The sequence below is a fragment of the Cetorhinus maximus genome, chromosome 6 (genome assembly GCF_964194155.1).
Source record: "Cetorhinus maximus chromosome 6, sCetMax3.hap1.1, whole genome shotgun sequence".
NCBI lineage: Eukaryota > Metazoa > Chordata > Chondrichthyes > Lamniformes > Cetorhinidae > Cetorhinus > Cetorhinus maximus.
In genome coordinates this window covers 33,009,042-33,022,622 of record NC_135884.1, presented here as the reverse complement: position 1 = coordinate 33,022,622, position 13,581 = coordinate 33,009,042, and the positions used below count along the sequence as shown (strand labels likewise).

At 38.0% G+C, this 13,581-nt stretch overlaps 2 protein-coding genes across 8 annotated transcripts in view; one reads left to right on the top strand and one right to left on the bottom strand.

The window, feature by feature from the left end:
• LOC144681691 (protein TASOR-like) overlaps positions 1-4,308 on the top strand; it is a 52,884-nt gene extending 48,576 nt beyond the window's left edge. For 4 of the 6 annotated variants that reach the window (XM_078543524.1, XM_078543523.1, XM_078543525.1 and 1 more), the window contains exons 21-23: positions 997-1,175; positions 1,267-1,418; positions 2,573-4,308. In XM_078543524.1, the coding sequence (XP_078399650.1) occupies positions 997-1,175; positions 1,267-1,418; positions 2,573-3,226 (985 nt within the window). In that variant the 3' untranslated portion in view covers positions 3,227-4,308. Of the gene's footprint in view, positions 1-996; positions 1,176-1,266; positions 1,437-2,572 lie in introns of all 6 variants that reach the window. The other 2 variants (XM_078543520.1, XM_078543526.1) reach the window with 2 other exon arrangements.
• Positions 4,309-8,188: 3,880 nt separating this feature from the next.
• The window catches only part of ccdc66 (coiled-coil domain containing 66), an 84,614-nt gene continuing 79,221 nt past the window's right edge, over positions 8,189-13,581 (bottom strand). For both annotated transcript variants that reach the window (XM_078543527.1, XM_078543528.1), the window contains 3 exons: positions 11,209-11,462; positions 10,586-10,713; positions 8,189-9,581 (listed from right to left, as the gene is read on the bottom strand). In XM_078543527.1, coding sequence (XP_078399653.1) covers positions 9,486-9,581; positions 10,586-10,713; positions 11,209-11,462 — 478 coding nt within the window. In that variant the 3' untranslated portion in view covers positions 8,189-9,485. The remainder of the gene's footprint in view (positions 9,582-10,585; positions 10,714-11,208; positions 11,463-13,581) is intronic.

Sequence of the window (13,581 nt, the reverse complement as noted above, 5' to 3'; positions counted from 1 at the left end):
AACAGAAGCTTAAGTAAAAAGTTCTTGCCTATATCTGCAACTGCAAGATAATTTAATATTCTTGCTTTCCCTCCTAATACCTTCACATCTGCATTCTCCTTCATTTTCTCCTATTCTTACCTTAAACACCTGCCCATCCCGGCCTGTGTTTCTCTTCTTGCCTTTTCCCTGCTCCCTACCATGCCTACTTTAATCTTTGACTGTTACCCCTGGTTCACTCTCATAAAATTCAGCCTTTGGGTTCTTATGTTCTTGGGTTGGATCCCTCTCTAACCTGTGAGGCATACACAACCTACCAGCCTGTAACCACTAGTCAGATGTCTTAAACACCATGCCTTGCACCGCTATCACCAACTACCTCCCAACCTAAAGGACACTATGAAACAGGAAAATATTTTTAAAATGCATTAAAATAACCAAAGTAAGATGTACAGTCAGTAGAGGAAATAAAGAAGCTTCAAAATAGAAACTTGTACGAGAGCAAATGTATCTTCTGCACAATGGTTGCGAGATCCATTGTGTTAAAATAATTTGATATAAAGTAGAAGAAAATTGTTATATATAATCAAGCAAATTTGAATACAAAACTGGCTACGTAAATAAATAACTTTCCCAATTAACATATAATTGCTACTGTTCAGGAAAGGTGATTGACATGACATCTTTTCTTCTAAGGTCAGACTGTTTAACTTGTGATATAGTGCCGAATTATGGGTATAAAAGTAAAAATTACCAAACACCAAATGGGACTGGAGATTTTTAAATAAATGTTTTCACCCTTGTGGATGTATAGAACACAACAATGAAACTGAAGATTTTCAATGGTGCACATGGAGGTGCCATCATTAGAGTCTACTGTCAGTATAAATATAATGTCCTTCATGTTTACTTGTTAGTGTGAACTGATTCAGTGTGATCAAACTATGGTGATACTTAGTAGTGTTTTTACTAGGTATTGTGAATAATGGAGCTATTTTTGCTTACTTATTATTACAGAACAAATACAGCAGCCTTCAATATTCTATCACTTGTGAATAAGTATCAGAAATGTAATTTAGTAGAAGTTCTATCTTACCATGACTGTGACTCCAGATCACGGAACACTATTGAATTAGATTGTTTAGTCAAACTTCAAGCTCAGACAATACAGCACAGACATGCAGTGTTCCTGACTGGTAAGCATTAAGCCCCAGCTATAATTTTTTACCTTTTGTACAAATAGAGTGTTATTAATATAGTTTATTAATATAATTTGGTATTTTTCAGAGAAAAATATGGAGCCTCTTTCTAATTACTCAGAGTGTGGAGTGGTCGTGACCAGTATTGATGATCTTGTGAAAAACTTCAAAAACCTTATTGGCTACCATAGTTCAAGCATGGAAGATAAACAGCTGTTAGGATTAGGATCTCAAGATGGCCTGCAAGGCAAGTGAAATGTACTGGAACATCTATTTTAATACTACAGGAAATTGAATGAAATTTCACAAGATTAATGCTCGAACCTGTATTCTAATCTGCATAAATGACCTGAATTTAAATTGCTTGAGTTTACTGAAGACAAAAGTAAGGAAAGCCATAGACCTGATGCAAGGCAAAGATTTACAATGGTTGTGAAATTGAGTAATTGTGTAGTGCGTTTTCGGGTGAAAAGTGACAAGTAGTATACAATAAATTAAATTCAAGTTATATCAATTATATTGGAAAATACCTGGGAATGCTGGGAACATTGTTCTCAATGAATTATATGGAAAATTACTTTGAAAGCTAAAAGGTATTTCATTAGTCATATAGCACTTAGTATGTTCAGCTTTGATCAGCATGCCACAAAAGCATGTGCTTTAATTAGAATGGAGAAAAAGTAAGACATATCCTGCACAAATGAGGAAAGTTTAGAAAAGATGAGTTTAATATCCTGGATACAGTTAATCTCAAAACATTACATCATACAATTTATAAAATAGAGCATTTATCTGCAAAACCAAAAGTTTGGTCCCAGCAGAATGAAGCTGCTGAAGCTTAAAAACTGTCTGGAAATTTTTTCCCCCTTTAGTTTAAGAGCGTAACCCTAAACCAGAGAAGACTTTCTTGGAATTGTTTCTGTTTAAATGGTACTTGTTTCCTAATTGAGGCAATTGCCTTGGAGTTCTGAGCCTCAACAGGCAACAGAGCTAAAACAACCAACATGATTGCTGAAACAGTCTTGAGACTGTTTTGTATCCTCCCATGTCTATCACAATCAATAGAGTAAACAGGTTCATGTTCCCATAATTAATAGCCCTGTAAACTCAGGCAAAGCCAATTTCTGTAATGTGGAAGTGTGGAACTGGTTCTGTTTACTTGCATTCGACTTTTAATACAGAAAGCAGTATACCCGTAGAGCGGCAGGATGCACACACAAGAAATTTTAATATCTGGCTCAGTTAGGTTCTAGTGGTATTGGCATATCCTATTAAAATTGAAGTTTCCCAGTAAATGTTGTAATTCTGTTTTAAAGTGGTACTGATTTAACCCCTTTACAGTTGTTCAAATTTTTTTCTAAATAATTTGACATGTTTTCATCAGTAATTTCTACTGGCTAGGTACATTTTCTTCTAAGTCATTGGAATTGACAGAAGTGGAAAGTGTTGATGCGGAAAACTTGGGAAGAAGTGAAGGAAACAATGAAGAGGAGGATATGTCATTGGATTCTGAAGATAATTCACCACAGATAGAAATCTGTAGTAAGAAACCTGAAGATCTGAATATTGCTAATAACTCTCAAACTGAGGTACAGGGAGCAAAAGGAACACTGAGCCATTCAGAGGAGTCCTTACAGCAGGCATCAGGTGATGTTCAAATCACCCCCTCAATGGATGTAACTTCTGAACTGACTTCAAACAATGTTCCTGCTTCCACTTTGCAATTGGTCAAAGGAGATAAAGATTCAGAAGGAGTAGAAGGATTTACATACAACAGTAGTCCGTTCTACTCTCATTCACAAATAGAATCAGACTATAGGAACTTTAATGTAATTACTCATCAAAGTTTCCTAACAAGTGGAATTGGGCAATCATACATTCCTCCTCTGAGCCAGAATAGTCAAGACACCAGTAGTTATTTTTCATCTGGATACAATCAAAACTTACCATATAAAAATAACTGGAAAAATTCCTGGAATGCTGGTAGTGCATCAAGCCTGTCTTACCAGCAGCAGCAGCATAAACAACATCAGCAGCGCTATCACTAAATTCCAATTTGTACTATCTTTCATGGAGAACTTCGGAAACTTATGAAGGTGCTAACATTTGAAACGTACCTAGTTCATGTTTCCAGACACCAGTGTATTTCTGGATTTGTTCCTCATCTTTTGTTTGGTGCTGAAAGGACTTCTTCATTGGCTAACACGTGGCATACCCTGTATATGTTGGTTATATTGACTTCTGTTGTTTCAGATGGAAACTAGAGTTTGTTCCTTTTCATTTCTGGTATGATGGCTACAGTTTCTTCTTGCATTTGCTCCTTAAATGATTTAAGACATTTGTTTTACAATTGCTTTTACTTGCTCAAAAGCAAGTTTATTTTGTTTCTGAACCACATTTCTGCTTTTTTTTAAAAAAAAGTCAATCATTTTCTTGCATATTCTTCCTTTAAATAAGAAATTCAGATCTAGCAGTCAGAATTATGCAAAGATCTGAATCTTGGCTACAGCTGCTGTGTTGTAACTGTTGGCCATTATACATTTAATTTTTTTAAAGAGAAATTGAGTAAACTTCAGTACAACTCTACTGTAAGCACTTCTTTGAAGCATGTTACACTGATATACAATCAGTCTGTGTGTAAACTTTAAGTATAATGGTTATTGGCTGTTTAATCCATTTCATGTTAGCAGCCTGATGTATGTTAAGAAAAATCTGAAATGTATCTAAATTAACCTTTTTGGTTAAAAAGATATTTTTAATTTTTCAGAAAAATACCACAAAAATACTCCTGACTTGCAGTTAATCTTTTGATAGATTTAATTTATTTTGTACAAATGTTTCATGAACCATTGCTTTTTTTTATTCAAGTTGTGTGGTTGCTGTCTGGTAATAGTGTTTTATTTAATGGCCTTACAGCAGTACACTGAACTGCTTGTTAACTAAACATATTCATATACCTCATTTTCAAGTGTAGAGCCTATTTTGCCACTTGTTCAATTGAGCATTAAATAAAACACTTGCATACAAATTACTTCAGGATATTTGTGTATGTGTGTAAATATATATATATAGAGAGAGATTAAAACTGTTTTTCTTACACTGTTGTATATTAAAAATTTAGACCTATCAAGTTAGTCTCATCGGTGTTTTTTCAAACTCTTAATTAGAAATGTCACTGATCTCACCAAAGACATGAGAACCACAAGTGAAATATAAATTATTCTCTACAGTACTGTGCAATAGCCTAGAATTTGCAAAAATAGCATTTTGGCCCCAAGTGCTAATAGACTGTTAATTCACCACTGAATGATCAGGGCATTTTTAAGACCAAAATGTTCTGGAGAATTCATCGTATGTGCCAAGTCCAGAATGATTCAGAATTCAGATTCTGAAGCAATTCAGAAGTAGTGCTATTTTGATCCTGTGAATTATATCACCATTCACTTTATTTTCAATTTTTAAAATGTGTGTTCGACTCAGTCCTGTTTTACAAGTTACCACAAATTGGTTAGATGAACATTAGCAAACAGTACCATTCTGTTTGACTGACAGAAGGTGATGGTGATGCTGCAGTTGAAGTTGTCTGGGCTGAGGTTATGCCCTAAGGAGGTGGTTCTTCTCAAGTCCTAGAATTGGCCTCTGATGATCATAATCATCTTCATTTGCACCATTTTTCTCTTGCAACTCATGGACTTTGGTCTCCTTTTTACTATGAACACCCAAGCCCCACCAGGAGAGTCTTAAGAGCTCTCACCTTCCTTGAGCAGAGGCCCATCTACCACCACCATCCTCTGTCTGAACTTGTTCTCATATTGAAAAGCTTCTTCAAATCTGCTCTATTCCTCCAAAGAAAATGTGTTGCAGTGGGTAACTTCATGGGCCCTGGAACTCCCTCCCAAATGGCACTGGGACTGTACCTACACCACAGACTGCAGTGGTTCAAGAAGGCAGCTCAGCTACTCAAGGACAATTAGGGATGGGCAATAAATGCTGGCCCAGCCAGCAACGGCACATCCTATGAATGAAAAAAAAATGTCTAGTCACCTATCATCTAAACACATTTTGTTTCTCATCCCATGGCTCTGAGCCATGAAATCTTTTGTCATTAAATCTGTTCTGCCCCCACTCTGAAAACTGAGCTTTCCCTTTTGTTGTTCTTTCCAAACTCCCCAACGCCACCCCTCCCCCTTCATTTTTCAACCTATTATCATTTCTCACTTTCCTTGACTCTGAAAGGTTACAGACCTGAAAGATAACTGTTTCCAATATTTTGATTAATGCCGTAAGCATTTTGTGCCACTTGTGTTCCAATTATTTTACTGATGATTGGGAGGAGGTGGATATGGCAATAATTGGCCAGGTGGGTTGTGAATAGAACACACCAGTTTAGTCTTACATGTTACCAGATGTGTGTAGCTCTATTGGAACAGCTTAGCTAGGGGACTGATTAGCTCCAGTGCATGGCTGTTCACTACATGATGGACATTGGACTCTTAGCCTTTTGTGTCTGGGCACTTAGCCAATTAAGGTCTTGCATGAACAATATTGGCTGGACAGCAGTATTAATAATGATAGGAGTCATGGAGGAAAAAGGCATTTCTGTAGCACCTTTCATATTCACCAGATGTCTGTTTTACAGCCACTGAAATAGTTTTGAAATGAAGTTACATAGTAAATATGGCAGCCAACTTTGTCACAGCCAGCTCCTATAAACAGCAATATGATAATTAGTCATTTATTTTTGCACAATGGTAATTGAGGTAAAATATTGACTAGGACACAGCAAATAACTCTAGCTCTTCTCTGATATAGTACTGCAGCATTTTTTACATCCACCTGACCAGGCAGTTGGGCCGTGGTTTATTTTTTTCCTGAAGACTGCACCTCTGACAGTGCAGCACTGCCCTTATCCTGCATTGGAGTATCAACCTTGATTTTTCTGAAGTCTTGGACTGGGATTTGCATGCAGAACCTTCTAACAGTAGGATTGTCTGTTTGATATTTCAGCCGTCTCTTGTAATCATGTGTTTATGCTCCATATGGCAGGGCTGCAGACTTTGCTCCGATCTTTGAGCTATTTAGCTGCAGCTTTTACTGTTTAGCCTGCAGATGGCTCCAGCTAACAGCCTCACTCTGATTGCATTTCATTCTAAAGCCTACCTGATACCCTTGGCACACCCTTCTACAATCTCAGGTGTGTCATTGTTGGCCTCCTGGTTTGATTCCACAAAAGGGCTATATGCTTTTATGGAATTTTTTGAGAGACTAAGCAACAAGCCTTCAACATATTGATTTCACATCAGGAATAAAAATCAACTAGACTGGCTATTGTGGTTTCTGCTATGCAGTTTCATGGGCTAGGCCATTAAGCCCCCCGCTCCCCCAAGCTTGATCAGCTATCCAATGAGATCATGGTGATATGCAACCTAGCTCCATCCAGATGCCTTTGCCTCATTTGGCATATCATCTTTTGATATCAAAGTCATATCAATCCCAGATTTAAAATTATCAGTTGACCTAGTATCAGTTGCAATTGCAGAAGAATTCCAAATTTTAATTCATCCTTTGTGTGAATGTGTTTCCTAATTTTGCTTATGAAAGGACGGACTCTAATTTTTAGTATTCCCATGGTCCTAGACCGCCCCCAACAGCAGAAATAGTTTTGCTCTACTTACTCTTCCTGTTAATAAATTGAAAACTTCAATTATATCACTTTAAATTCCAAGGAATACATCCTGAGTTTATATAATCTCTCCTTGTACTTTTGTACTTTGATGGAGGCCAGGTACCCTTCTGGTAAATTAATGCTGCACTCCCTCCCAGGCCAGTATACCTTTCCTAAAATGTAATACCCAGAACTGCTCAAAGTACTCCTGGTGTGGCTTAGCCAATATTTTGCACAGCTGAAGCAGGACTCTACCCCCTTGTAATCTAATCTCTAGTTATAAAGGACAGTTTTCTACTAGCCTTTTTGATTACTTTCTGTACCTGCTCATGACATTTTAATGATCTATGTTCTTGGACCCCCAAGTCTCTTTGGACCTCTGTTACTAACTTAATAAATGGTGAAAAGCATGTTATTCTATCCTTTTTGGGTCCAAAGTGGAGATGACCTCTAATTTGCTTACATTGCCCCAGTTTTTCCCCATTCACTTTATCCTTCTTTGTAATTTTATGCTTCCATTTCCACTGTTTACAATGCTGCTTTGTGTCTTCAGCAAATTTGGATAAGTGCCTTTCTATCCCATCATCTTAAATCCTTTTGTTTCTCAAGTCTACTCTTAGTCTCTCCACTGTCTGCTTACCTCTTGTTAAATCCTCTCTTAACATTGAACTAATTTCATCCTTAATAAGGCTGCTCCCCTCTGCCATTTTCCTTATTTTTCCTGTTAACCTTAAAACCATATATTTAGTTCCTAACCATCTTGCAACTATGACTCAGTACTGGCCATCACGCTATGCTCTCCAAGTTGGATTTGCACCTGTAATTCATTCAATTTGTCGCTTAGACTTTTTGGGTCATTCACCCTAAGCTGTCCTTCAGCTTTAATGTTTTATACACACATTTCTTCGTTCTCTTTACAAACATCTCCTACAAACATCTTGTTATTTTCTTTTACTGAGTGTTACTATCTTATCCACCAGAGCCCTCCCTATAATTCTATAATCCATTCCCCATTTTGATCTAAATTTTATTACCCTACTTTATGGTATAGATTTAATCTGCACCTTGTCACAAATGTTGAGGTTTCTTTTGCTATTATCCTCCAAATAAATGTCAGTGGCATCCATTACAACTTAAACACTATTAAAGAGAAAGTGTTTTAAGAACATAATACTGGAGGGGAAATATGATTCAAGATACACCACTCCACTGAGATGACCTGATTTCAGCTTTGGAGAAACACTTGCAGAAACCTCTGCACAAAAGCAAATGAGGGGAAAAAAGATATCCTTGGAAGAAAATACTAAAATAAATGATCTATTATAAAGGAGCCTTAAAGAACCAGTTTTAGAGATCATTGGCACAATTTATTTCACTCGGAACAGTTAAAACAATGCTTGTACATAAATAAAACATTTGTAATTGAATCACACAAAATTGAAGTTCCCTTTAAATATAACATTTTATAAAACTGGTCATCAACACACATTTACTGATGCCTTAAAAACTTCAAATTACAGGTAGTTAAATTGAAGATTAATGATTGAGGAAATATGCATCTGCCATTTTTATGCTCACCCAGCTCTTCAGTCCCTTCATGACAGGCATCACTGCCTGGCTGAAAGAGCAGGTAAGCATCTTGTCCCTGAACTTTACTGATGCTACTCTGTAGTTGGCTACTGGAACACAGAAGAATCTGATCCTGAATGATTATTTTCTCCCTGTAAATGCAAACCTTCGCCTTAGTACTTCAAATCCACTTTATTTTGCCACTGGGAAACAATGAGTATCAATAATGTTCTAGCAATATCTATACCAATTAAGGGAAACATTTGGTATTTTACAAATTAAGGAGCACACAAAATAAAAAGAAAAATGGATTTTTGAGGGAACACAATTTTCCACGCTAATGCACTTTCATAGATGGAATCCAGCCATTTTTCAACACAGCTCATTCTAATAACATTGTATAAGCATGACAACACAAGAACACCAGCAGTTCAAGAAAACAACCTTAGGGAAATCAGAGTTGGGCAATAAATCCTTCCAGTATTGCCCACATCCTGACAAGAGTGAAATATTTGGGAGCAATCTAATTAGCAATTCCCTTCAGCCTTTCCCACCACTTTACTCAAATTGGGAAAACAACCCAAGGGTACCTGGAAGCTGCATCCCTCTAAAATACTATCAAATAATGAAGCAGCCTTTCCGTCATTTGCATCAGTAAATGACGTACATGACGCTGGCGAACTTCCTGTTCAGCCTGCAGGTACTCGGTAAAGGTCAACAACATTCGTGTACATAACTGTATGTGGAGTACTTTGGGACATCCTAAGGTGCTTTGTAAATGCAAGTTTCTTTGTGTAGTTATACCCGAGGGTACACAACTTTCTACATAGCACTCAGTGTACAACTTGACCATGGATACATCCTTTGCATATTGATATTTAAACTTTATAGATAACACCATCAAAGAGAACATAAAATAGCAGCCTACAATAATTTCCAACAGGCTACAGATATCTAGTGTTATCAAAGTGCTTTAACTATTTTATCCATAAACATAAACTTGATTCATTGGAGGATATTATTTTGCAGCCTTGTGGTGGAGGGTGGGGAGAAGGGGAAGTCCATCTAACCGATCATAAATGTTGAGAAGGTACTGAATATTGTTCATCCTGATGTACTGGACTGGATGTTAGACCAGTTTCCAGCTCCCTTTGTTTCTGCATCAGGCCCTAAAAACAAAAAAGAATATTGATTTCAGGCAATTATGGTTCTTGTACATTAATATTTAAAATGAACACTCTTCCTTGCAGTGTTTGTACCCCTTCATCTTTGCATTGGCACTATGGTCTCCAAACAAAAATACAGCATCTACAGCTCTCTACCATTCTTAAAATCAACACATATCAACCCTTAATTGTTGACTGCCAAAACCGCATCTTCAGAATTTGTACCTTTCAAAGCACGTTATTTCATTAGCAGTTCATGTCAACTGGTACCATTAATGCACTCAGTCCTCTGATTCAATTCACTTATCTTCTTGATCAAGACTGCCATCCACTCTCTCGTTCAGCCATCATATCCTGGCCAAAATTAACTGACCTTTTCATTTTTCAAAAAGAGGCACGTTTTATATTTTACATTAATCTCTAAGTTTGTTCCTGTTATTGGATATATATCACATAATTTCTCTTCCGGTACTTTGTGGGTGTCACCAAATGACACAGTAAATCAAAAGAATAATCCAGTCTCAATGGTTTTAGTACAAAAACATTCCAGAAGCACATATTTTAAAATAACCTTGCAGTTTAAAACTCTTATCATTTCAGTGCTGACTTACAGTCCAGGCTATTTGTTTTATGGAACTCCCTCAGCTTACTCGTGGATATAGAGGACCTGTGATGGACTTGCCTAGAACCTTGCCCCGAGCCAGGGCTGGGAGAGAGTTACAATTTGTGGAGGGTGGAGGTGAGGAGACATTAGTTTGTGCCAAGTGGAAGTATGAAAACTGAGAGTCAGGACTGGGAAGCCACAATTGTGGTTGGCTGCAGACACCGAGTAAGATAGTAACTAAAGTGCTGAATCGTGCATCACATCTGATTATATTTGGTTTGACAGGAACCAATGAATTGGCAGTTACATAAGCAATAAGACTGCCTGAAATAGAAAATTCGTACTAACAATTTTAAAAATTTATACAGGTGCATCAATAGCTGCTGTATGGAATGAGTCTTACCTGGCGAAGCTCAGAAAGCCCTTTGAGAATAGCTTGCTGTCGTTCCCGGTTTCTCACCAGATCAGGGTTCAGAAGAGGATCTTTTGGATGGTCTGAACTATAGCTTTGATGCTGTCGGTGATCTGTAACTGAAAAAAGAGTGCAATAGAAAATTGGATATGCCTATCAATACTGGGCTTAATACAGTTTCCCAGATTCACATCTATCACCTTAAAGATGATTGAATAGTGCAGTGCATTCTTGCTATAGACATCAATCACTTTGTGTGTGCATATGAACCCAAAAGGCTTACCCTCCAATTTAAATATGTTCTAAGGTAGAAAAGCCACAACAGCAGTGTGTGGGTTGTTAAAAATGATTAATGGGTCCTTCTGAGATCCAGAATTTACTACAAGTTGTGACAAAACCGTTTATATTTTAATGGATATGCTGAAAGAATATTAAACTAAGAGGACAATAAGCCAAGAAAGGCACTTCAAACTGCAGCAGTTTCAAGAATGAAAGAGATTGAGAAATGGAAGCCGTGACCCTAGCAGGTGTATGTGGCAAACTGTACCAGAGGTACAATATGTTTACCACTTTTTAAATGAGCTCCTAAATTACAAACAAGACTGCATAAATACCATTGTAATGTTTGTACTGTGGGTCATTTGTTGAAGGCCTTGACATTGGGGCATCAGGATCCAAATGGTACACTTCATCTGTGCGCACATAAGGAACAAAGTTTGATGATGGTGGTCTATCATTGTCTGATTCATTAGCAGATAGAGTCCTTTGGCACCATTCACTTGCATTCATGTTTGGAACTGCATGGAGCTCCTTCCGTTCCATTTGAAGATATTTGTTCCTCAGTGCAGGAACTGGTGGAGATACACACCTAGAGAAAAAAGTTTATATTAAATCTCCTTTTTATTTCATTGTTTATGTTTGCAAAATAGTTTTCATTCATTATATAGTGTTACATGCTTTACTTCTGCTTCAAAATGGTATTTATTTATTTTAGACATGGTTTAAATGTACTACAGTAGGCTAGATTACCAAGCAGAAAATATTTTACCATCAGCCCAACACTATAAAGTTCAGTTCCTTCATGAATATCTTAAATATCATGTGGATTGCATTTTTAGAAAAAACCAATCATCTTCACTCAAAATGCAAAACTTCCAAGGATGGAGAAAAAAAAATAGGTTCATCTTGTGTGCCTTTCTGCTATCCTAGTAAACATACTTCTCAATGGTGTTTCTTCTCAAAAGTACTTACCTGATGTTGCCTTCAAATGTCTAAATTACCTCTCCCTACAATTTTCCTCAGTAAATTATCCCAATAACCAATAAAGGCTGCAGACAGGTCGAAAAGAATGAGAGGGACAGTTTATCTTTGTCACCCACATAGAAATTGTCATTTGTGACTTCGACAAGAGCCCTTTCAGTACTGAGACAGCTATAAATCTTAATGGAGGAATTCAAACTTGGAGTTCCAGCAAACATGGGCATAGATTTCGGTCATGTCAACCCAATCAGGGCCTTTGGAGAGGAACAGGAGATTGGAGGTGATGGCAGTGTCAAGGGTTGCTTTTTGAGAAGAGGATGATGATGGGAGATTTAAAGGGATGAGAGACAGTACCTTAGGAGAAAGGACCATTAATAATATTGAATAAGCAACCAGGAAGGGAAGTTGGATGGTCAGCAGTTCAGAGGAAATAGGGTCGAAGGAGCAGGAGGTGGGTCTCATTGACAAAATGAGCTTGGAGAGAGCAAAAGGGTGGATAGGAGAGAAACTGTCAGTTCAGAGATAGGGTAGGGGAGAACCCTAGAGGAGGTTTGCCCTGGTCAGCTAGAGGAAAAAGAGAGAGAAGCTGGTCAGATCGTCTTAATCTTAATGACGAAAAAGTCCATCAGCCCTTTGCATTTGTTGGAAGTGAGGGTAAAGGAGATGGGGAGAGGGGTTTAAAGAAGATAGTTTGCAGCAGAGAAAATAAGCCAGCGATTACCTTTGCATTCCAGGATGATCCTGGAAAAGTGAGCAGTTTTGGTGGATGAGAGGACCTGATTAGTGCTTTATGTGGTCCAGCCAGATCAGTGAACAGTTAAACCAGTTGCCTGTCAGTCTGAGTCCCTTGGGCTTAAGGGAGTGGAGATGAGGGTTGTACCGGGGGAAGGACTAGGGTGAGAGGGAGTAATGGTTTTAATGGACCTAGGCAAAGGTGGAGGTGAGGGTGCAGTTGAGCAGATTGGCAACTGCAGAAACATTGTGGGGAATGGAGAGCTAGTTGAGATTTTTGAAGTACAACTGTAAATTAAGGAGATTTATCTGGGTGAACTCAGAAAGAAGTGGGGTGGGGAGGGGAAGGGGAATGTGGGTACAGTGATACAAGGAAGTGATCAATGATTGCCTTAACTGTGATTGACATGATAGGAGTAGCGATACCATGTGAGATGGGGAGGTCAAGGAATGGCTGTGAATAGGTTGTAGAGTCTATATTGTGAGAGAGAGATTAAGAGGGCATAGGAGGACAGTGAACTCAGAGGAGAGGCAGCAAGGTGAACTGAGATGGAGCTTGAAATCAGTGAGGACGAGACATCACTCAGTGCAGAGGCTAAGGGGGGAAAGCAATGAAGATAGGTCAGTGATTTAAAATCATTATTCTCTTAAGACCATCTAAATAACATACATTTTCTCAGAGGTGAGAGGGGCGGAACAAGATGAGATGCTCAAAAGGAGAAGAAAGTGCCAAGGAATTTGGCGACAAACACAGTATGATTTGGTGGTAAAAGCTACATTGTGATGGTGACAGTCAGAGGAAAATGGCGGAAGGAGGCTTCATTTAGGGAGAAGGTGTCATCATCTCTCAGCCAAGTTTCCATTAAGGCCATGATGTTGATAAGACCATAAGACATAGGAGCAGAAATTAGGCCATTCGGCCCATCGAGTCTGCTCCACCATTCAATCATGGCTGATAAGTTTCTCAATCCCATTCTCCCGCCTTCTCCCCGTAA